General features: G+C 42.2%; 2 protein-coding genes across 3 annotated transcripts; one reads left to right on the forward strand and one right to left on the reverse strand.

Moving 5' to 3' along the window:
- The first annotated feature begins 1,119 nt into the window (after positions 1-1,119).
- On the forward strand, positions 1,120-6,617 carry LOC106565226 (keratin, type II cytoskeletal 8). The gene is made up of 9 exons (XM_014132105.3): positions 1,120-1,712; positions 3,484-3,692; positions 3,828-3,888; positions 3,987-4,082; positions 4,237-4,401; positions 4,536-4,661; positions 4,860-5,080; positions 5,203-5,258; positions 5,421-6,617. Exons 1-9 carry the CDS (start codon positions 1,272-1,274, stop codon positions 5,591-5,593), a joined length of 1,548 nt encoding a protein of 515 aa, XP_013987580.1. The 5' UTR covers positions 1,120-1,271; the 3' UTR covers positions 5,594-6,617.
- Positions 6,618-6,854: 237 nt separating this feature from the next.
- si:dkey-195m11.11 (uncharacterized) lies at positions 6,855-23,751 on the reverse strand. Of its 2 annotated transcripts, none has more exons than XM_014132106.3 (8): positions 23,660-23,751; positions 22,215-22,265; positions 18,652-18,954; positions 14,683-15,003; positions 13,858-14,178; positions 13,310-13,434; positions 8,602-8,782; positions 6,855-8,393 (listed from the first exon to the last, which is right to left on the reverse strand). In XM_014132106.3, the coding sequence occupies exons 1-8, from the start codon at positions 23,712-23,714 to the stop codon at positions 8,212-8,214; spliced, it is 1,539 nt and encodes a 512-aa protein (XP_013987581.2). In that variant the 5' UTR covers positions 23,715-23,751; the 3' UTR covers positions 6,855-8,211. The 2 variants fall into 2 exon arrangements, with proteins under 2 accessions (XP_013987581.2, XP_045547391.1); XM_045691435.2 differs by lacking the exon at positions 23,660-23,751 and adding an exon at positions 23,013-23,140.
- Positions 23,752-23,986: the final 235 nt, after the last annotated feature.

Genomic DNA, 23,986 nt, shown 5'->3' on the forward strand with positions numbered 1-23,986 from the left:
AGTTTCTCACACACATTCACGAAAATTCAAGAGACAGAGCTAAAATTCCCCTCACTGAGGTGGTGTACAACGTTACTGTATGTTGAAAAGAAAGTGTACAGTTTCCAATTGCCAAAGGAGTACAGTATACTGGAAATTATATCACTGGCATCAACTTGTCTGTCATTAAAATCATCCACTGGGTGTAGTGCCAACTATAGTTGGCATAATTGAAGCGAGTAAGTGATTATACTACTGAAAGCGGTTGTAATATACGTAATTCATTCATGTGCAAGGCTGTACTCCCCGGAGTGTGAACTTGGCTACGCTGTAGACATGTAGAAACTTTAATATATGCATATGCCCTAAGCAAATCCTTCTGTGCCAGCCTTTACAAGCCTATTTTACTCCCCCTAAGGCTCTACATCAGTAGACTCATACTATAACAGTTTATGTCAGAGACTAGGGCAGTTTTGTATAGTGACTGAAAATAACAAGAACATACACATAGGCTTTACATGTGGTTTGGGCCAATAAAATGAGCTACTCTGCTGCAGGTCCGATGTGTGTCTGTGTGTGTGTATGCATATGGGTGTGTGTTGTGTCTATACAGTAGGCTTGCCTTTTCCGATAGGCTATGTTTATTTAAGTTTTGTAAACACATAAACCTTGTCCGCCATACATAGTGAAGACGTACTGTAGTGACACAACAGTAGATTATCTCCAAGTAACCACATTTTAGTGCATTTCTCCCCATTCACTTTCTCGTAGCTCTGTGACTACTCTCGTAGCTCTGTAGGATAGTGCACTTTTCTTCTCTTGAAGAGACCTCTCGTAAAATGCAATTAATCCCAAAGGTTAAAAGACTCACCCTCCTTGTCTACTCACATTCCCCCCCCCCCTCCCCTCCCCCACAACTCTCTCTCTCAACCCTTTGGCCAGAAGCAGGGTGTGTCAGGGCTGATCTCCTCTCAATCCTTTTCTACCAGTCTGACAGGACAGGCCACTCCTGCCAGCCACAGCCTCAAGGGAACCAAGGGAGAGGAAGGAGGAGGGAAAGAGAGAGAAGTGCAGGTAAAAGTGGGTGTGTTCCAGGTGAATGCTCCTCCCCTTGGCTCTGGAGTAGGATAAAACCGGTGTGGTGCCAGACAGATCGTCACTTGAGGGACTTGACTCTCCTTTTGAAGCCTCCTTGCCCTCTGTCCTACTTTTGTCGCTCACTACCCCTCTCTCTCTTTTTCGAGAATTCCAGGCTTGTAAAGAAGAGTCAACACTCCTCTAAAGTTTCAACGATGAGCTTCAGCAGGACAAGCTACACCAGTGGCGGCGGCGGCATGGGCGGCAGCATGGGCGGTGGCGGCGGCACCAGCATTCGCAGGAGCTTCACCAGCCAGTCTATGATTGCCCCCGGATCCACCCGGATGAGCAGCGGATCCGTCCGTCGTTCTGGCGCCGGATTCGGTGGTGGCATGGGCATGGGCGGGGGCAGCGGCGGCGGCTTCAGCTACAGCAGCAGCAGCAGTGCAGGTGGCTACGGTGGCGGTCTCGGTGCTGGATTCGGTGGCGGTATGGGTGGCGGATACATTAGCGCCCCCATCACATCTGTCACAACCAACCAGAGCCTGCTGGCCCCCCTGAACCTGGAGATCGACCCCAACATCCAGGTGGTCCGCACCCACGAGAAGGAGCAGATCAAGACCCTCAACAACCGCTTTGCTTCCTTCATCGATAAGGTCAGTTCCTGTTAACCCTATACGACTCCACCTCGCCTGCACTTCAAACACTGAGCATTCACATCGATATCGATTGCATGCTATTTTACTGTATATTCTGTAATGAGCAAGATAAGTACCAGTACACATTTCCATTGACTTTCTCATGCACTGAATTTATTCTTAAAGGAAGTGAGCTTAAAGCCTGTATTACATCAGAATGATATTATGCTGCTTTGCTTGTGTAGAGCTATACTATTTGCAGGCTTCCATGTCAAACTGTCAAATAGTTATTTGATATTGACTACAGGGACACTGTGCAATGATCAGAATCAATGGATTAAACCAGAAAGGCAACACATACAAGCATTTGCTCTCACCTCACATATTAACATCCTAATAAATATAACAGGATTTCCTGGCTGTATATAGCTAAGAAAAGCCGATTCTCAATATGCAGGAATGTTTCTTTTTCTGTTGACTAAGCCCTTATGTCACAACTCCCCTTATGAGCTCAATAATCGTACACTCTGGTTCAAAGAAAGAGAGAGATAAGCAGCTATGAATCTTGTCTTTAATGCTGAATCCGTCAATGAATTTCGACCTTTGGGATTCTCTTATAAACTGTCCAAAAGCTGTTTCTGACTGCCCCTGTGTTTAACTTTTACAAAAGTGATGAAAGGTCTCCACCCAGGAGTTGATAGCCCGTCCTGTGACTGTAGCGGTCTCTTTGGCTGCTATCTAAACAAGGGTGGAGATCCGTCTCTTACCCCATGACTCACCCGATCTCATACCTGTGGGGTGTGGTCGTGTGGACCTTTCTACAGAGTGCCCACAGTCCAAAGTCTATACCTGTCGCCGTTGTCATGGGAGATGAGTATGTCGAGTGCAGTTGCAGTACAATAAATCAACTTTCACTTTTGTCTTTTCCAATGAAATATGAACTCCATGTTTACACCAGTCTCTAGGTATTTTCACCTGCACACCCCCTATATGCCTTACTTGAGGTAGAGAATAAAATACACCCCCTTAATTGGCAGAGAGTCAACTCTCACAAGCAAGGCAAAGAACAATGTAAACACCCCTGTAAAGACTTCAAAGCTGCTTTTGTCTTCTGTGGTTTATCTGCCACACCTAGTTTTTTTATGGCTGGAATGAATGCGTGGCCTTCACAGTGAAACAGAGCGAAAAGGAGATGACTCATAACTATGAGAGATAGGTAAAACATTTAAAGCCATACACACACAGTGAGCCTGTCCTAGGCAGAGAAAGTTTGGATATGCTTTGGCATGCCGATAAACTCTCTTTTACTTGCCTATCTTTTGTTTTGAGAGTGAACAATGAGAACTACACATCTCAGGGCAGATTATCGATGGGATCAGGTTTCATCTTGCCTAGCAGGATGTAGGCTTCTCAGCCTGGGTGTATACATGTAGATTACCATATGTCATCATCAGTTAAATTAACAATGTCTTGGACAGGGACTGGCTGTTCAAGCCCAACCCTGCTATTTACACAGCTATGCAGGTACTGGTGTGGCTTTTATTGCAAGTCTGCTACAAGGTTATGTTTTTGCCACACCATTGGAGCCCAATTCGGTCTACTCCCGTTTAAAAATCGACAGAACCGATTCATTATTTTCATCACCAAGTCTACTCAGGCTGACAATTGAATTTGAATTTAGAGGCTATAAAGCCTTATTCATGGGCCATCCATCACCATCCTCATTCATTAATAAACACGCATACATTTATTCATTCACTCACTGACCATTTCCCTTTTGTCCCTGCAGGTGCGTTTCCTGGAGCAGCAGAACAAGATGCTGGAGACCAAGTGGAGCCTCCTGCAGGACCAGACCACCACCCGCTCCAACATCGACGCCATGTTTGAGGCCTACATCTCCAACCTGCGCAGACAGCTCGACGGTCTGGGCAACGAGAAGATGAAGCTGGAAGGGGAGCTGAAGAACATGCAGGGCCTGGTTGAGGACTTCAAGAACAAGTAGGTGTCGATATGTCGGATGTGCTTCAAAAGTAGCCGAATTAGTATAGGCAATAACTTATGTTTACCCTCAGTGTAAGAAGCCACCCAGAGTGATGACTTTGCATGAAATATTGCCCTTTGCTTTGTCACCAGGTATGAAGATGAAATCAACAAACGCGCCTCAGTGGAGAACGAGTTTGTCCTGCTGAAGAAGGTGTGCACGATATAACATGATGTCTCGTCATAACTCATATCAGAGTTAGAACCAATATCAATTCCATTCCATTAACTCCTCTCTCTCTCTCTCTCTAGGATGTTGATGGTGCCTACATGAACAAGGTGGAGCTGGAGGCCAAGGTTGACGCTCTTCAGGATGAGATCAACTTCCTCAGGGCCGTCTACGAGGCGGTACGAACCATTCATTAACTTTTTCACATTTACCATGCAACACATAAGCCTTCCATATCTGAATCTTGGAGAGCTTGAACACGACATGATAGTCAGTGAATCAGATGTGGGCTGAAATCTAAAAGCTTCTCTCCATCCTCCCTTGGATCTTCAGGAGCTGCGTGAGCTGCAGGGCCAGATCAAGGACACCTCTGTCGTGGTGGAGATGGACAACAGCCGTAACCTGGACATGGATTCCATTGTCGCTGAAGTGCGCGCCCAGTACGAGGACATCGCCAACCGCAGCAGAGCTGAGGCCGAGACCTGGTACAAGCAGAAGGTAAGCAGAGTTTGAACATGAACAGAGTTTACCAGGACAATTTTGGCCAAAATAAGCAAAATTGCTGTGAGCGCTTCCGCGATCTTCACCTCCCTCATTTGAATTTTCTTACATTTCTTCCTCACTTTTCTCAGTATGAGGAGATGCAGAGCTCTGCTGGACAGTATGGTGAGGACCTCCGCTCAACCAAGGCTGAGATCGCTGAGCTAAACCGCATGATTTCTCGTCTCCAGAATGAGATTGAGTCCGTCAAGGGACAGGTGGGAGTGCCATCTAATTTCAGAACCTCTTTTATGAGAATTGCCAATAAATAGCTGATGTCCAAGCAAGATGGTTCATTACACTAGCGTATTACCATTAGCCGCTAATCCATGCTTCTACAGTGGATACAGGCTAATGCTAATGAGCATTGCTAAGAGCCGAGGTTAATGCTAATGCACCATTCTCTTTTACCACAGCGGGCCAACCTTGAGGCTCAGATCGCTGAGGCAGAGGAGCGCGGTGAGATGGCGGTGAAGGACGCCAAGCTCCGCATCAAGGACTTGGAGGATGCCCTCCAGAGAGCCAAGCAGGACATGGCCCGCCAGGTGCGTGAGTACCAAGAGCTGATGAACGTCAAGCTGGCCCTGGACATTGAAATTGCCACCTACAGGAAGCTGCTGGAAGGAGAGGAAAGCAGGTGAGATAAAGCTGGATAGTTGAGACATTAGCCTCTTAGCTTAGCATGTTATGAATGACAGTTAGCATATTTGATCAACATTCCATCCAAACTTCAATAACATTGGACTTATCTATTTACAGAATATCCTCCGGTGGTGCGTCTGCAACAATCCATGTGCAGCAGACCTCTGGCGGCAGTAAGTACCACTTGATTTCATTTCTAATTGTGTCACCTTGTTCAGAACATTTTACGTTATGCTGAGGAGTACACATGGATTTTGCCATGCATCATTGAAACCGAAATATCCTCTAGCATTACAGCAGATTAAACTGATCCCACTCTATCTCTCTGTACCCAGACTACTCCAGCGGAAGCTCAGGTGGATTCGGCTATGGCGGCGGCAGCGGAAGCTACGGCGGAGGCGGCTTTGGCGGCGGTAGCGGCTTTGGCGGCGGCAGCAGCTTTGGCAGCGGCGGAGGTGCCACCATCACCAAGTCCGTGACATCCACCAGCTCCAGCAGACGTTTCTAGAGACCTTCAACTCTGTACCAATCCACGGCGGTACGCAGTACTCTTAGACACAGCAATATCCCTGTTGAGTTAAAAGTGATGGGGGAACGTCTAGCGAACCTGATGATTTGCAATGAGATTGATGACATGTATTTACGTTTCTTTTTCAATCCCTCCCAGGACTGAGAAATAAGAATAGGGAAATTGAATTATACTGCCTTGACAGTGATTCACTGGAAAACAATGAATGTATCAATGTGTTCATCCAGGATCAATAGCTGTTCTCCCCTCATTCACATGTACTCTTCATCATAATTAACAGATAACCCAGAATGTACCAGGTCCTTACAAAGCCTACGTTCCTATCTTTCTGCACTGACGAATAGGAATAGAAAAAAAAAGACAAAAAAAAAGAGAAAACTCTTGAGGGAAAAGTTTAAACCAGCTATAAAGAAAGCTTGCTCGGGATCCTCCTTGTATCTTTGTCAGCTTGTATGTTGCATCTAAATGCATCAGTGGTTGTTGGGCATATTGTTCTAGTGTGGGCATACTGTTCTAGTGTCACACTCATAGGCGGCAGTGCCATGGACATAATCAATCAACTATGGACACTTGCTGATTTGGCAGCTGAACGGAGAAAACACTCCCACCCTTGTGGGAATACCCTCATATTTCTTTAAGGTGATTTATGAATGATATGAAAGCGATTACATCATGTGTTCTCGTAAACAAAAATAGGCCTTGTTACTAACACATGACCTGTCTCTTTCATAGTGTACTGAAGTAGCCATACAGAAGCGCCTGTAGTCAATCTTCACTCGCAAAACTCTAAAGAAAATACATTGTTGTCAGAGGTTTACATTTTAGAGAGGTTTCCTGTAAATAGTTTTCTTCTGTGCTTGGTATTTGCTTTTTATGACCATTGGAAAGAAACGATGTCGCGATTAGATTTATTTGTAAAAGTTTTCTCAACAACCTACATAATTTGTGACAATTGACCTTTTAACACCAAAAATAACTAATTAAATGAATCTGAGATCTATAATCACTGCCTGTTGTCTCTTTTACATTTAAAAAACAAATTGTTGCCTTTTTTCTGAATTGTCTGTGCTTCACATGCATCTCTGGCACCATCTAGCACCTCCTTTGATCAAATGAAACTACAATGTTGAGCATTTTGGATTTTCAGAGTATTAAACCCCATTAAACTGATAAATGATTATTCATATGAATAAAATACTAATCATTTGCTGAATACAACAAGCACTCAAAACCCAGTTAGTTATCGGTCATTGTCTTATTTATTTCACCTTTATTTAACCAGGTAGGCAAGTTGAGAACAAGTCCTCATTTACAATTGCGACCTGGCCAAGATAAATCAAAGCAGTTCGACACACAACAACACAGAGTTACACATGGAGTAAAACAAACATACAGTCAATAATACAGTAAAAAAAAATGAAGGGACACATCAAACACATAATTAAAGACAACATCCAAAGATTAGACCCACTGTTTGATTTCACATTCATTTCATATACAACAATTGAGTTTGATTGAACTATTTATGACTTCCTGTCCTCCTCAAGACAGTCTTATTAGATTGCAATAAAGAAGCATAATCACAGACATACTGTAATATTGATTCCTCATGTTACTAGAACAAAAAAAGACCATGATTTTCAGATTTTCACAACATTTAATCCATAGATGGATCTTTGAAGGAAAGATTGTTGACATATATTTGACACAAAACATAATTGGGGAAATAATTAATTGAAGTTAGAATATTCTATGACATTTTGGCCTAACCCAGGCCTCCTTTAAGACTCCATGTTCCATCTGTAGGTGCTATAAAGCAATTGTTGGTGTGAAGCTTCTCCCCTTGCTCTGTAATATGAGTAGTATTTGATTTCAATAACACATTTCTAACATAAATGTATAAATATTGAAAAATATAAACGTGCATATTGAAAATATAACATTTTTGATTGAGCTAATTATTCTATTTATTGTTGAACATAATATACTCTACAGACATATCAACGTTCCAGATTGGGATCTCTGCTACTTTTAAAGTTATGATCCAATTTGTAAGCATCACCAACACAGTGAATGTGAAAACTGATAAAAAATGGTCACCCTCTGTGTTGGTGCATTGCAGGATGTCCAAGGAGGGCTGTGATTGGTTAAATTGCCTACCAAGCCAATTACTCTGTATAAAATGGGCCATAGCATTAAGACTAGCAGAGAACCCACTTTGGGACATTAATACATTCGTGGAGTAATTTTAGTCATGGTCTTTTTTTGTTTTAGTTTCGTGAGGAATCACCTATAGGGCAAATTACAAATGTCACCCTACTCCCCACTGGGCACAGACGTAAATTACTTGTTTATTCCACGTTGGTTCAACATCATTTCATTGAAATGATATGGAAACAACATTGATTGAACCAGTGTGCTTTATTGTGCACAACTTCTTCACCAGAGCCACATGACTGGTAGAAAGTAGGGCACAATATAGGGTTTAGGGTGACGTTTCAGACAGGTCCATACATTTTATTTAATTGTAAATACACAAAAAGTTTACTGCATAGGGATTGTATGGAGATTTTCAGGGGTTGGCTTCCTGCATGTTTCTAGACACTCTCCATTCCTGGTGAGGCCTCTGGGTCAGCTGTGGACACCCCTTGAGAAGTGACAGCATTTGCTGTCTCCCCCTTCTGGACACGATAGACACACATATACACTAATATGGCTGCTCCAGATACGGCTGTGAGGAGAGCCGTGATGATGAGTCCAACATTTGGTTTGTACCATTCTGTTGAAAGTGAACAGAGAACACAAGAGTTACTGTAAAATGTAAGCATTGGGTATGGAGTGTAAGATAATTCAGGCAGTCATTATGCAAGCAGATTGCACTGTACCAATCGGTTACAGTACGGAGTAGGGGAGAGGTAGACATACTGTGAATACCTATACAAGAGATGGAGTTGCTTTTAGTTAAGCGAGAAAACATAGGTACTCACTGCTCACGAAGATCCTCACTGAGGAAACAGTCTGTTCAGACCCTCTAATTCTACAGGCATACTCTCCTGATAAGACAGGGGCATGAAGCATGGTCCTCATCTTTTCTCCTGTGGCGATTTGCACATTGTCGATTATGTTAATGTACGAATCTATGGAGACCCTCGTCAAGTCCATGAAAAGCTGAGTAAAATGACGTGAAGAAACATCACAAATTGAGTTGTTGTTGACATTATACAGTACTCGCATACCACCAGTATTCTGCCCTAGAAAGGCAAAATGCAGTAACTACACTTTTGGGCAAAATGTAGTTAAGACTGAAATCAGGCTTTATAGTATATGTTTTATCGTGTGACAAAGTGTCCTGGTTCAATTACGTTCAGTTTCAGAGAACATGGAGTGTGAAATGTGCAGTAACTGCAAAATCCAAGTAAAAACCAAGGCAAACAGTAGTAACAGAAGTTACTGCACTTTGGCTTTGTTCCATTATGTTTTGACTGCATTTACCAACTCTGCCATACACAGGCAAAGTGCAGTAACTGTGCAAACAGTGAAGCTGAGAGAAATGGCTATAACGTTTATTTGCTGTCCAGCCAATATGGTGTAGATAAGTAATAATGCACTGATGTATTATCTTATTATAAAGGGATTTTTATGCATATGAATCATGACAACTGATTTGACTTATGACCCCTAAGTCAAATAAATGACCATACAAAGTCAAACAGAAAAACAACAAGAAATTTGGATACACACATTTAGATTGTAGATATTGCACAAAGTCCAAAATATGTTTGAGGTATAATTACTCTGCATGATGAAAATAGTCCGTACCTTTTGACAAAAAAATGGTTGAGGCTTACTACAATTCAACATTCAAAACATGAAAAGATCACTACATAAAACCATTAAATACAGTTGGAATGTACACTGAACAAACATATACATGCAACATGTAAAGTGTTGGTCCCATGTTTCATGAGCTGAAATAAAATATCCCCGAAATGTGCATAAATGTGTTACCATCCCTGTTAGTGAACATGTTTTTTTTTGCCAAGATACTCCATCCACCTGACAGGTGTGGCCCATCAAGAAGTTGATTAAACATGATCATTAAATAGGTGCACCTCATGCTGGGACAATAAAATGCCACTCTCTGATGTGCAGTCACACAACGCCACAGATGTATTCAAGTTGACGGAGCGTGCAATTGGCATGCTAACTGCAGGAATTTCCACCAGAGCTGTTGTCAGAGAATGTAATGTTCTCTACCATAAGCCTCCTTATGTCATTTTAGAGAATTTGGCAGTACGTCCAACCGGCCTCACAACCGCAGACCACATGTATGGAGTTGTGTGGGTGAGCTGTTTGCTGATGTCAAAGTTGTGAACAGAGTGCCCCATGGTTGCGGTGGGGTTATGGTATAAGCTGGCATAAGCTATGGACAACAAACACAATTGCAGTTTATCGATAGCAATTTGAATGCACAGAGATACCGTGATGAGATCCTGAGGCCTATTTCCGCCATCACCTCATGTTTCAGCATGATAATGCACCTCCCCAAGTCGCAAGGATCTGTACACAATTCCTGGAAGCTGAAAATGTCCCAGATAATTCATGGCCTGCATACTCGCCAGACTTGTCACCCATTGAGCATGTACGGAATGGTCTGGATCGACTTGTACGACAGCATGTTCCAGTTCCCGCCAATGTCCAGAAAATGTTGCACAACCATTTAAGATGAGTGGGACAACATTCCACAGGCCATAATCAACAGCCTGATCAACTCTATGAGAAGGAGATGTGTCGCGCAGCTTGAGATAAATGGTGGTCACAACCAGATACTGACTGGTTACTGGTCACACCAGATACACCAGATACTGACGCCACTGCCTATTTCTCAAGGTATTTGTGACCAACATATGAATATCTGCATTCCCAGTCATGTGAAATCCATACATCAGGGCCTAATGAATTCATTTCAATTGACCAATTTCTTTATATGAACGGTAACTCAGTAAAATCGTTGAAATTGTTGCATGTTGTGTTTATATTTTTGTTCAGTAAAGTTAGACCTCTCAAATGGTTTCCATCAAACAGAAAAACACAGTTAGATTGTAGATACTGCACTTTGCCTTTGCATTACCCATATAGTTGTTTATCGGTGGGTCCTCTGCGGGACGTTGAGCTAACATAGGCTAATGCGATTAGCTTGAGGTTGTAAGTAACAAGAACATTTCATAGGACATAGACATATCTGATATTGGCAGAAAGCTTACATTCTTGCTAATCTAACTGCACTGTCCAATTTACAGTAGCTATTACAGTAAAATAATATGTTTTATTTTATTTTATCTTTTTCTTTATCTTTTACCTCTTAACGCACGCCAAGGACAGGGGGTGCTACAGCGAATTTTGAAAAAAATACGTGCCCATTTTAAACGGCCTCCTACTCAAACTCAGAAGCTAGGATATGCATATAATTAGTAGATGTGGATAGAAAACACCCTAAAGTTTCTAAAACTGTTTGAATGGTGTCTGTGAGTATAACAGAACTCATATGGCAGTCAAAACCCCGAGACAGATCCTATCAGGAAGTGGAAATCTGATTTGCGGACTCACCTTCAGCACTTTGCCTACAAAACAAACCGTGAGTTAGGATTCATTGAGCACTTCCTAAGGCTTCCACTGGATGTCCCCAGTCTTTACAAAGTGGTTTGAGTCTTCTCCGGTACAAACTGACCGAAAGAGAGGCTGTGGATCTTGGTCACAGGGGGAGGGCCATTACCATTATGATGCGGTTGCCCCTGGCTACCCTCCCCTTTCGAAACGTTTAGAAAGACAATGCAATCGTCCCCCTTGAATATTATTGAAGCTCTGGTTGAAAAAGGCCCTAAAGATTTATGTTATACAACGTTTGACATGTTTGAACGAACTTAAATATATATTTTTTGCACATTCGTGAGGACAAGTCCCGCGCGCTTCCTACATTATGAGTAGCCTTCGGAACGCGCTAACAAGAAGAAGCTATTGGGACATAAATTATTAACTTTTTCGAACAAAACTACATTTGTTGTGGACCTGGGATTCCTGGAAGTGCCTTCTGATGAAGATAATCAAAGGTAAGGGAATATTTACAATAGTATGTATACAAGAGTAGATTTGATATTAGATTGTTCCAAGATGGCGCTAACCTGTCGCCTAGCCTATTTTTCTGAGCATTAGCATCCCCTTTTATTGCAAAGTGTGATTTCCCAGTAAAGTTATTTTTAAATCTGGCAATGCGGGTGCATTCACGAGATGCTAATCTATAATTCTTTGAATGACAATATTACATTTTAAAAATGTTTTCGAATAGTAATTTAGTAAATTGTAGCGCTGATTCACCGGATGCATTTGAGGGAAAATAGTTTCTCAACGTCACGCGCCGATGTAAAAGGCTGTTTTTATATATAAATATGAACTGTATCGAACAAAAGAATGCATGTATTGTGTAACATGATGTCCTAGGAGTGTCATCTGATGAAGATTGTCAAAGGTTAGTGCTGCATTTAGCTGTGTTTTGGTTATTTGTGACGCATGTGGTTGGTCGGAAAATGGCTATGTGGCTAGTTTGACGATGTACTCCTCTAACATAATCTAATGTTTTGCTTTTGCTGTAAAGCCTTTTTGAAATCGGACAACGTGGTTCGATTCAGGAGAGGTGTATCTATAAAACGGTATAAAATAGTCCTATGTTTGAAAAAAAAATATATAACATTTTGTTATGGTTCGGTTATGAATATGGCGATATGATTTTTCGCTGGATGTTGATCCCGCATGCGGGATGAGCGCTTTAAGAGGTTTTAACTAGTCAAGTCAGTTAAGAACAAATTCTTATTTTCAATGACAGTGGGTTAACTGCCTTGTTCAGGGGCAGAATGACAGATTTTTACCTTGTCAGCTCAGGGATTCAATCTTGCAACCTTTTGGTTACTAGTCCAACGCTCTAACCACTAGGCTACCTGTCGCAATACCATGCTATTGTTTGAGGAGGGTGCACAATTTTGAACATGAAAAGTTATTAATAAACCAATTAGGCAGATTTGGGCAGTCTTGATACAATTTTTTTTAACAGAGATGCAATGGTTCATTGGATCAGTCTAAAACTTTGCGCATACAATGATGTCATCTAGTGGCCAAAATCTAAATTGCAGCTGGGCTGGAATAATACATGATGGCCTTTCTCTTGCATTTCAAAGATGATGGTACAAAAAAAGTTAGTTTTTTTCTTTGTATCATCTTTTACCAGATCTATTGTGTTATAGTCTCCTACATTCCGTTCACATTTCCACAAACTTCAAAGTATTTCCTTTAAAATGGTTCCAAGAATATGCATATCCTTGCTTCAGGGCCTGAGTTACAGGCAGTTAGATTTGGGTATGTCATTTTAGGCAAAAATTGAAAAAAGGGTGTGATCCTGAAGAAGTTTTAAGGTCATAAATTGGCAGAGTGCAGTAACAGCATTTTAGGGTTCATAGGTCAGATCAGTGGGCATGGTTGATGTGCATAAGAATTACTTCAATAATAAGATGATACATCACTGCATTATCACTTATCTACCTACAACATATTTGGCTGGCTTGCAAAAAAAAACTTTAAAGCCATTTTTCTCAGTTTCACTGTTAGCGTAGTTACTAGGCTTAGTATTATAAGGAGCTACAGTATTACCTTTTCCGTACCAAACCAAGGGGCATTGAACATGCAGGACAATTCCAACGAGTGCTCATCACTGATGTCGACTCTCGATACCTCTCTGTAGCCTGTGACTGAGATCTTAGTAGTTGGCAAAGCATCTACAGGCAGAGGGAGAGGATTAGAAAAATAATACAGACAAAAAAAAAGAATCCATACAAAATATCAAAATTAACAAATCTTCAAAATACAAGTATCTGGTCAAAAAAGTATCACAAAACATTAGGTAATGCCTTTACAGAGTGTTTCCCAAACCTGGGGACACAAAGGGGTGAATTTATTTTTCAAAACCAACAATAAAACACCTGATTCAACTTATCAAAAGATTGATGAGCAGTTTTTAAGTTTAATCCGCTAAATTAGTGGTGGGCTATAAACAAACATGTGCAGACCTTTGGGTCCCCAGGACCAGGATTGGGGAAAACCCTGCACTGACGGCAATTTAACAACCAACAACCTGTTAAAGAGTTGTACAGAATTAACACCAACCAACATAACTTAATGAAGAATGCACTCTCTCCCACCTGAGCAAACTATTTTCAGCCCCTTCCTTGAGTTACAAAGGGGCTGCACCGCATCAATCTGACACTCCCTGAGTCGTCCCTCGCTTCCTCTGCACAATATGGAACCGATGGAGAAGTCAACCTTATGGTTGTAGTCTTGCTTCGTCGAGACGGAAGATAGTGTCCCACAGCCCAGCTCTCGACAAACCACGCTACCCATTGCTGGGTTCCAGCTTTCTATCTGTTGGCACACAGGGCCCCAGCTGCCTCTGACCTGCACCTCCAGTTGTCCCAGACACTTGGAGCCCTGATACTGGGGCACAAGACGGATAGGGGCCTCCTCTGTGAGAAGCGGGGTGGAGGGTCAGAGGACATATTACATATTCAACAGTTGACTTTTTAGTTAGTAATTTGAATCTGGTCATATACAGTATAACAAATAAAGAAGGAAAGTCACACAGTCATATACTGAATGCTCACATAAAATTGACTGGGTAAACCGACGTTTCAGCAGGCAGTGCCTTCTGGAAGAGGGCACTGAGAGCCGAAATGTTTGTTTACCCAGTAAATTGTTGTGAGCATACAGTATATGACTGTGTGACTTTCCTTCGTTATTAAATTGCTGGGAGAATATACAGGTGTCGACTTTCTTTCGTATTTTTTTATAAAGTTTACTCTCCCTTAGTTAGCACCTCTAGAAACAGTTTTTGGTTGTGCGTCAGCTCATGCTTTTTACTGGACGCTGGTCAGTGCCTTCAGACTGCCAACACATTACATTACAGGACAACACAGCATTATTGCTGTAGGCCTATTGACTATTAACTCTTCCTGAGCTCATACACCGACCTGCAATAGCTGGGTGGGGACTGGAGGGAGGAGAGAGGTAAATATGCTGGTTGAAGTCCACAATCTCCAGTCTGCAGACAAACTCGAATGTTTCTGTGCTGTCCACTAGCCACCTGCTCAGTGTAATGGAATCGTGGTTGTCAAGAAGGGCCGCTGACCCCTTAAACTTAAAGATCTCGTTTCCCACAGTAACAGGCAGCTGTCTGTAGTAAAGGGCCAGGGTTCTGTTGGGGAAGCGGGTGGTAGTTTGGCAGCTGATGGTGTAGTTTCCTCCGATGGGTATGAAGGCGGGCACCACCAAAATTGGCCCTGGAAGAGAGGCTATTCGAGTGTCGAAGACAGATGGAAAGATATAAGAGTCAGAGAGATAAGACAGTAAATGTCATAAATGTATTGATGGACAGTTCTCTTTAAGTCTTTATCTCTTGGCTATTTGTTCCTTTGTAGATTTCAGTAATCATAATGACTTAGCGATCGATTCAAGCCTTATTGTGACAACTCGTGATGGCCACTTGATTGACAGCTGATCTCTCGTTAAACCATCAATACAAGGTAAAATCACCCGCACAGCTGATCTCAATTGCAACCCATTATCAGCCACCAATTTAACGCCCCATAAAGGCGCTTGCAGATGGGCAGCGGTAAATGGCAATTGAACCGTAAGAAAATCTGCCTAACGTGTGTAGAGACCAGCGGTCTCACGGATGCGAGCACCATGAACTGCGCCGCTTGCAAAACTACTTGCGTTTGGCTGCCTGCCTTCCTACCCCCATTAAGTCTATGAGACCTTCACAAGTTACCGCGGCCCGCCTGTAAGCGCCTTTATCAGGGATCAAGGTAAGACCCAAGTGCAGACTGTGTGAAGTAACAATGTTTATTGTAACCACAGGGGCAGGCAAACGACAGGTCAAGGCAGGCGGAGGTCAGTAATCTAGAGCAGAGGCCAAGGTACAAGACGGCAGGCAGGTTCAGGGTCAGGTCAGGCAGAGGTCAGTAATCCAGAAAGGTACAGAACGGCAGGAAGGCTCAGAGGCAGGCAGTGGTCAGGCGGGCGGGAACAGGGTCAGGACTGGCAAAGGTCAAAAACCAGGAGGACAAGAAAAGCGTGACTAGGGACAACCAGGCGCTGAGACAAAATGCTGGTAGGCTTGAACAAACAAGATGAACTGGCAACAGACAGACAGACAGAAAACACAGGTATTATTACACAGGGGAAGATGGGCGACACCTGGAGGGGGGTGGAGACAAGCATAAAGACAGGTGAAACAGATCAGGGCGTGACAGCCTTAACATGGATGTCTTGTTATCTTGCATCAGAGACACTGGATATAATGTCGAGAAGCTTGTCTCTGTCCTAACAATAGGGTTTGTTGTCCACAGAGTGGAACGGCGGGCTGTCAAGCCCTCGCCTATACCTCTCTTTGGATTGGTGGATACTTCTCGTTATTTTAATAATTTTTTGAATATTTAATAGATGTTGACGTCAACCGCCTGTATTCAATGGAGAGTGAGATAATATGCTAGCTTCATGAATATGCATAGACCGCATCGAACTCCGATATAAAGTGCTTTTTCTCAAAGTTCCCGGGATGTCACGTGCATCACACTCACCGACCAGTTTATTACGCACACCACCCCGTTCACGATAATGGATCTCTCCTATAGAAAGTGAGTCACGTGGCCGTGGCTTGCTATATAAAGCAGGCTGCATCTCGGCATCTCGGAACACACAACCCGTCGATCTTTGACGTTGATGGGCTATTGCAGCAGACGACCACACCGAGTTCCACTCCTATCAGCTATAAAAAAGAAGGGGCTCCAGTGGGCACACGATCACCAACACTGGACAATTGAGGAGTGGAAAAAGTTCTGTTTACTTGAGTGGCCTGCGCAGTCCCCAGACCTCAACCCAATAGAGCCTCTTTGAGATGAGACAGAATGGGATGTTTGTAGCATGAATGTATTGCCGTCCAATCTGCAGCAACTGCGTGATGCCATTATGTTAGCATGGAACAACATCCCTGTGGAACATTTCCCAACACCTTGTAGGATGCCCCAAAAAATTCAGGCTGTTCTGGAGGCAAAGGGGGGTCCGATCCAGTACTGAATGTTTGTTCCTAATAAACTGACCAGTGAGTGTATATCATTACACTCGTAACATTACGAAACTTCTACTAGATCAAATAAGCCTCACATATCAAAATAGCAATTCATTTTCGTCTTGACTAAATTCGACATTCTCTCATTGTCCCCCATACAAAAACTCCTCACTAGCTTAATAATGAATGATCTGCTTAACATGTACAGCTTTTGGGCAGCGTAAACTCTCTCGCTTCACCTCTTCCTCTGTCTTTTAGTCCTGATTGCAACCAACATTTTTCAAGACGATTTTGCCCTCTGCTAGGTATTATCATCGTACCATTTTAATCTTGATATTTGAGCGGACTTAGGGCGACGCATCTACTACAATCATTCCATAGGCCTACAACTGAATGCCAATGAGCCGTATCCTACACATTTTATGTATTGAAGAAATCATAGTGTAGGATTAAATCTTACATTTCAATTTATGTAATCCATTAATTATTTTACTTGTCCTAATAAAAGACAGTTATTTCTTATCAAGAGGGGAAAAGGAAATATTCCTGAACTATAGGCTACACATTTGAAACAAAATTGTGTTAGTGTTGTATTTTGAATTAAATGATATTGTAGGCTACATTTCCAGTCTAATCAACAACAAAAAATTCAGTTGTAAAATGTCATATTCTTCCGTTTATCTCTTTTATATCTCGATTTTGTTGTTCCTGATCGGATGTTACTTGATTGAATACAGGCAATGACCATTTCTGCTGTCTTGTATCAAGCTTGACACCGTAATGTCATCAGATCAGCTGGCCTGCTAGTTTTATTCCACTCTTTTTTCATTGCAAACAAGTCATTTTTTGCCTGGCTACCCAGACTCCTTTCTCCAGCCAAATGCTACGCCACGCACACAGCATTAGTTTCTTCTCCGCGATGATTCTGGATCTGAGTACACCCCGACTCTTCCCCGAATGCAAACACATTCAGGGCCGTCTGATTGGTCCAGAGACCGATGGGTTGGGCCAAAGCCAGAACACACGTGGGTAAAGCGGCAGTTTGAAAATTCGTCATTGTCTTAGATTGGTTAGAGATGATTTTACACTGCTGCTACTAGCTGTTTATTGTCTATGTATACTCACTTTACTCCTACCTGCAAATTACCTCGCCTAACCTGTACCCTCTGTATATAGCCTCGTTTTTGTTATTTTATTGTGTTACTTTTTATTACATTTTTCCTTTAGTTTATTTAGTAAATATTTTCTTAACTCTATTTCTTGAACTGCATTTTTGGAAATGGGCTTGTAAGTAAGCATTTCACAGTAATGTTGTTATGTTCTTTTCGGCACATGACAAATGCAATTTGATTTGAGATTATCTAATCGCTGATGACATAATAATTATCTGTAAGGCCTGTAAGGTTTTACTGATTCCATTTTACCCCCTTTTTCTCCCCAATTTCGATCTTGTCTCATCGCTGCAACTCCCCAATGGGCTCGGGAGGCGAAGGTCGAGTCATGCGTCCTCCGAAACATGACACCCCAAACCGCGCTTCTTAATACCAGCCCGCTTAACACGGAAGCCATCTGCACTAATGTGTTGGAGGAAACACCATTCAACTGACGACTGTGAGGCGAGCAAACAAATAATGCACAACTAATCCTGAAACTAAAATACTGTAGCAACCTTAGTTCAACACCTAGCGTTTGTCTCTTGGGGAGACTAAAAGAGGCATAGTTCAGCCATAATCTGAGAGGAAGTTGTGTCTCTCTTTACTGGAAGTTTATTTCAATTTTTTTAAGTGAAGAGAGGCATCCGTTAAACATTACATTTGTATGCCCTCATGACGATCTGTAATGAGAGAGTTAGACATTATGACACACTTACAGATGGTCAGGTTGGCTGGATTGCTTGTTCTCGACACGTCTCCAGTATTGCTGGCATTGTACCAGCATACGTAGATCCCCTCATTGGCTGCAATGGCTTTCGTGGTGAACCTGACATCATCTCTGTTTTGTATAGTGAGGGAATGTATTGCAGAGAGGGATTGGTTGTCCCAGCCAAAAAAGACAGTTATTGGCAATCTAACATTTGTCGGAAGTGTGCAGATCAGCTCCACGTCTGAGAAAAGTTGGATGTTGCGGCCAAAACGGGGGCGGTAGAAAGAGAGCGAGGGGGCTGGAAGACGGCCTGTGGAAGAGTGAGAAAAGTGTGAAATCACTACAAAGGTACAGCAACACACACACCACAGGAGGCTGCTGATGGGTGGCTCATAATAATGGCCAGAATGCAGTGAATGCAATGGTATCAAACACATGGAAACCATGTGTTTGACGTGTTCGATTCCATTTATTCTGTTCCAGCCATTACTAAGATCCCATCCTCCCCAATTAAAGTCCTAACAACTGCCTATCACACACACACACCACACACACACACACACACACACACACACACACACACACACACACACACACACACACACACCACCACACACACACACACACACACACCTTGTTTTTCAATACATCGTATTGCCTATGGGTTACCCAGTGCCATGCAAATGTACTCGGTTGCACAATTTTCACATTTCATAGTGTTAGATGGATCCAGCCTTGCAAAACCTTTATGCAACCAGGAAAACACCCCTTTACACTGATGCTTGCTACATAGGTGACCACACTACAGATCTCCAGTTAATCACAACACTTGACTTGTGAAGAGGATGTTGCTTTACAGAAGGATATTCTGATACAATGCAAAGTATACAACATTCTTAAGGGAAACTGTTACAAGCTGTTTTCCTGTGTTATAGTTATAGCCAGGGGTGTAATCATTACTCCGAACAGTTGCAAAACGTTACATTTTCCAACTGAAACTAGCGTTTCTATTGGAAAGGTTCAGCAAACAGGAAGGGACCTACCTGAATCTGAGTAATGACTACACCCCAGTTGTTTATTAATATATACACTGCTCAAAAAAATAAAGGGAACACTTAAACAACACAATGTAACTCCAAGTCAATCACACTTCTGTGAAATCAAACTGTCCACTTAGGAAGCAACACTGATTGACAATAGATTTCACATGCTGTTGTGCAAATGGAATAGACAACAGGTGGAAATGATAGGCAATCAGCAAGACACCCCCAATAAAGGACTGGTTCTGCAGGTGGTGACCACAGACCACTTCTCAGTTCCTATGCTTCCTGGCTGATGTTTTGGTCACTTTTGAATGCTGGCGGTGCTTTCACTCTAGTGGTAGCATGAGACGGAGTCTACAACCCACACAAGTGGCTCAGGTAGTGCAGCTCATCCAGGATGGCACATCATTGCGAGCTGTGGCAAGAAGGTTTGCTGTGTCTGTCAGCGTAGTGTCCAGAGCATGGAGGCGCTACCAGGAGACAGGCCAGTACATCAGGAGACGTGGAGGAGGCCGTAGGAGGGCAACAACCCAGCAGCAGGACCGCTACCTCCGCCTTTGTGCAAGGAGCCCTGCAAAATGACCTCCAGCATGTGTCTGCTCAAACGGTCAGAAACAGACTCCATGAGGGTGGTATGAGGGCTCGACGTCCACAGGTGGGGGTTGTGCTTACAGCCCAACACCGTGCAGGATGTTTGGCATTTGCCAGAGAACACCAAGATTGGCAAATTCGCCACTGGCGCCCTGTGCTCTTCACAGATGAAAGCAGGTTCACACTGAGCACATAACAGACGTGACAGAGTCTGGAGACGCCGTGGAGAACGTTCTGCTGCCTGCAACATCCTCCAGCATGACCGGTTTGGCGGTGGGTCAGTCATGGTGTGGGGTGGCATTTCTTTGGGGGGCCGCACAGCCCTCCATGTGCTCGCCAGAGGTAGCCTGACTGCCATTAGGTACCGAGATGAGATCCTCAGACCCCTTGTGAGACCATATGCTGGTGCGGTTGGCCCTGGGTTCCTCCTAATGCAAGACAATGCTAGACCTCATGTGGCTGGAGTGTGTCAGCAGTTCCTGCAAGAGGAAGGCATTGATGCTATGGACTGGCCCGCCCGTTCCCCAGACCTGAATCCAATTGAGCACATCTGGGACATCATGTCTCGCTCCATCCACCAATGCCACGTTGCACCACAGACTGTCCAGGAGTTGGCGGATGCTTTAGTCCAGGTCTGGGAGGAGATCCCTCAGGAGACCATCCGCCACCTCATCAGGAGCATGCCCAGGCGTTGTAGGGAGGTCATACAGGCACGTGGAGGCCACACACACTACTGAGCCTCATTTTGACTTGTTTTAAGGACATTACATCAAAGTTGGATCAGCCTGTAGTGTGGTTTTCCACTTTAATTTTGAGTGTGACTCCAAATCCAGACCTCCATGGGTTGATAAATTGGATTTCCATTGATTATTTTTGTGTGATTTTGTTGTCAGTACATTCAACTATGTAAAGAAAAAAGTATTTAATAAGATTATTTCATTCATTCAGATCTAGGATGTGTTATTTTAGTGTTCCCTTTATTGTTTTGAGCAGTGTATATATATATATTTTTTTTATTTTTATTTTTTTTCTTCGGTATTTCCATCATTATCCACTAGGTTTGCTGCAAATACAAAATCCTAGGAAATGTTATTTAATTGACACAAGCTGTCTACAATCAATTTTATTTATAATATTATTATCATTGCATTGTTGGAAAGGTTAAAAGTTAAACATTTCACTGTACTGCTTTACACTTGCGCTTATGGTGAATAAAGTTGTGTGAACTTAATTGGGTGTGTCTCCCATAGACACCAATAGATGGGATTCGGTGAAAATTATGCACGCGCGTCGATAGAGCTGGAAGCCGTGCATTGTTATGATTCTGAATGGTCAGATAGCTAGCAACATTGACAAGAAGCTGCCATGTGGGGAATCGTAGGTGTCTCGTTTCATCTAGTTTTGTCTTGTTCATGATACCATGAATTGTTTTGACTTATTTCATGTCAATGCTAATATGGCTATAATTCACTAGCTAGCTAACCAACAACTGTAACAATATATATGAGAGACAACAAGTGCTCATTGTGCAATAGTTTCCCCCATAGTTGCACACCCGTCGGTTTTGTTGCTATACAACCAACCAGTCTATGCAATAACAGTTGGGTCTGGTCTACTTAGTATATTGACTTTTATTCAACCAGAAACAAAACAGAAAAAAAGCTGAGTGGGGTGTCTCGCTTCTTCTTCCGTCTCTGATTAAGATTCGTAGAACTTCGCCTCCCCTGGCTTAAGGGGCAGACCTCTGCTAGGCAAAGCGAACATCTGTGCTCGCATACTCCCTAAAGAGCTTCATGTTCTTTAGTGATACTCTACTAACTATACATTTAACCCTTAATACATAATGTGCCTTATTCATTTACTTATAACTGTGTATGGAGAGAAACAACCAGTTTAACAAACACATTTGGAAATATGCAAGAGAGAGCATGCTTACCCTGAGTCCAAACCACCCTGGCTGATTGCCCAAGCCACAAGATGGTGAGCACTAGGTGAGAAGGAGAAGAAAGGGACATTTTGGTGTTGTGTAACTGCTCCAACTTCCCTCCCCACAACTTACTGATAGTGAATATTCTTTAAACCATACACTGACTGTAACATATATTCTGACTACACCGATCTGTTGAGTATAAAAACGAATGATAAAAAAAAAGTATTTGGACAGTGACACATTTGTTGTTGTTTTGGCTCTGCACTCAAGCACTTTGGATTTGAAACAATACAAAGTGCAGACTGTCAGCTTTAATTTGATGGTATTTTCATTCATATCGAGTGAACCATTATCGAAATTACCGCACTTTTTGTGCAAAGCCCCCCCCCCCCCCCACCCCCATTTTAGGGAACCAAAACTATTTGGACAATTCACTTAAATATGTGTATTAAAGTAGTCAAACGTTTACTACTTGGTCCCCCTATTCCTAGCGCACAATGACTACATCAAGCTAGTGACTCTACAAACTTACAGCGGCACAAAGATCATACCCCCAAGACATTACCAATAACAAGGAATGATAGCATTGTTGGGGGGATTAATTCAGGATTATCTGTAATCATGGTAGCAGCCACGTTATTGTAGAGGTGTTCAGAAACATATTCTATTCTTATTTCCAATAAAAGTTATTACAAAATTACACAATACAATATTTACCATTAATTTCTGTTGGGCACAAAATAATCACAAACACAGCCAAAACAAGTTTGTAGAAATCTTAGGAAGTCTCAAGGTTTTGCTCACCTGAGGTAGCGTATCTCATGTTAAACTGTAGACCACACTATTTACCAAGAGTTTTCATCTATATTCTTCGTAGCTGTCTATTTACCACCACAAACCAAATACTTTGGTTCCCTAAAATGAGGGGGTATGTACAAAAAGACCTGTAATTTCGAAACGGTTCACCAGATATGGATGAAAATACCCTCAAATTAAAGCGGTCAGTCTGCACAGAGCCAGAACAACAACACTTGTCACTGTCCAAGTACTTTTAGACCTCACTGTATATAAAACAGGTCATTATTTAAAGATATTAAAAATAAAAATGCTTTGAAAATGAAGTGCCGACAAAGAATAATGGTGTGCCAACAAAGTTATTTTGTGCTGTTTATGTTCATGCTGTAAGACAGTACATGTACAATGTATGTATACTTATATACTATAGGAGAAATAAGTATCTGTAAATATGAATGCACTGAAAGCTGTCATTTTTATATTGAATCAAACCATTTACAAATGAATAAAAGTTTACAAAATTATAAATGTTAACATTTGAATTTGTCAAGTCCTCAGCATTGTGGTTAATTGTTAAAAAAAATAAATGTCCATCCATATAAATGTCCATATTGAACAAATACTCTTTAGATGTATTGCCATATATAAAAATGTACCTGTTACGCTGAGCATCGCCATAGTGAATGAAACTGACGAGAATAATTGGTCCATAAATTCCAGAAATAGATTTCGGCAATGGCAAATGGGGAAGATCTTAACTTCCCACACAAAATGTCAGTACTTTACATAATACCAGAAACGTAGTTATTCACAGAGTTCGAGCTGTTGGAGGAATCGAATACTAGATTAATTCAGCACATATTGAATTTTGATGCCAGTGTAACGTCTTTACAATTGTTTATCCAGTCATTGATCATTGTAACTAGAATGGTTTCGGATTTTGTTATCTTAGTTTGACTTTCTTGTCAAGAAATATTCACGTC

This window comes from Salmo salar, chromosome 12 (assembly GCF_965601325.2).
Source record: "Salmo salar chromosome 12, fSalSal1, whole genome shotgun sequence".
Lineage (NCBI taxonomy): Eukaryota > Metazoa > Chordata > Actinopteri > Salmoniformes > Salmonidae > Salmo > Salmo salar.

Coding starts and splice junctions, on each gene's coding strand:
- LOC106565226 (XM_014132105.3), top strand. CDS start 1,272: ATGAGCTTCAGCAGGACAAGCTACACCAGTGGCGGCGGCGGCATGGGC. Junction 3,693..3,827: donor GTTGAGGACTTCAAGAACAA/GTAGGTGTCGAT, acceptor CTTTGTCACCAG/GTATGAAGATGAAATCAACA. Junction 4,083..4,236: donor TCAGGGCCGTCTACGAGGCG/GTACGAACCATT, acceptor TTGGATCTTCAG/GAGCTGCGTGAGCTGCAGGG.
- si:dkey-195m11.11 (XM_014132106.3), bottom strand. CDS start 23,714: ATGGACCAATTATTCTCGTCAGTTTCATTCACTATGGCGATGCTCAGC. Junction 18,955..22,214: donor CAGGGTGGTTTGGACTCAGG/GTAAGCATGCTC, acceptor ACTCTTCCACAG/GCCGTCTTCCAGCCCCCTCG. Junction 13,435..13,857: donor GCTGAAAATAGTTTGCTCAG/GTGGGAGAGAGT, acceptor CTCTGCCTGTAG/ATGCTTTGCCAACTACTAAG.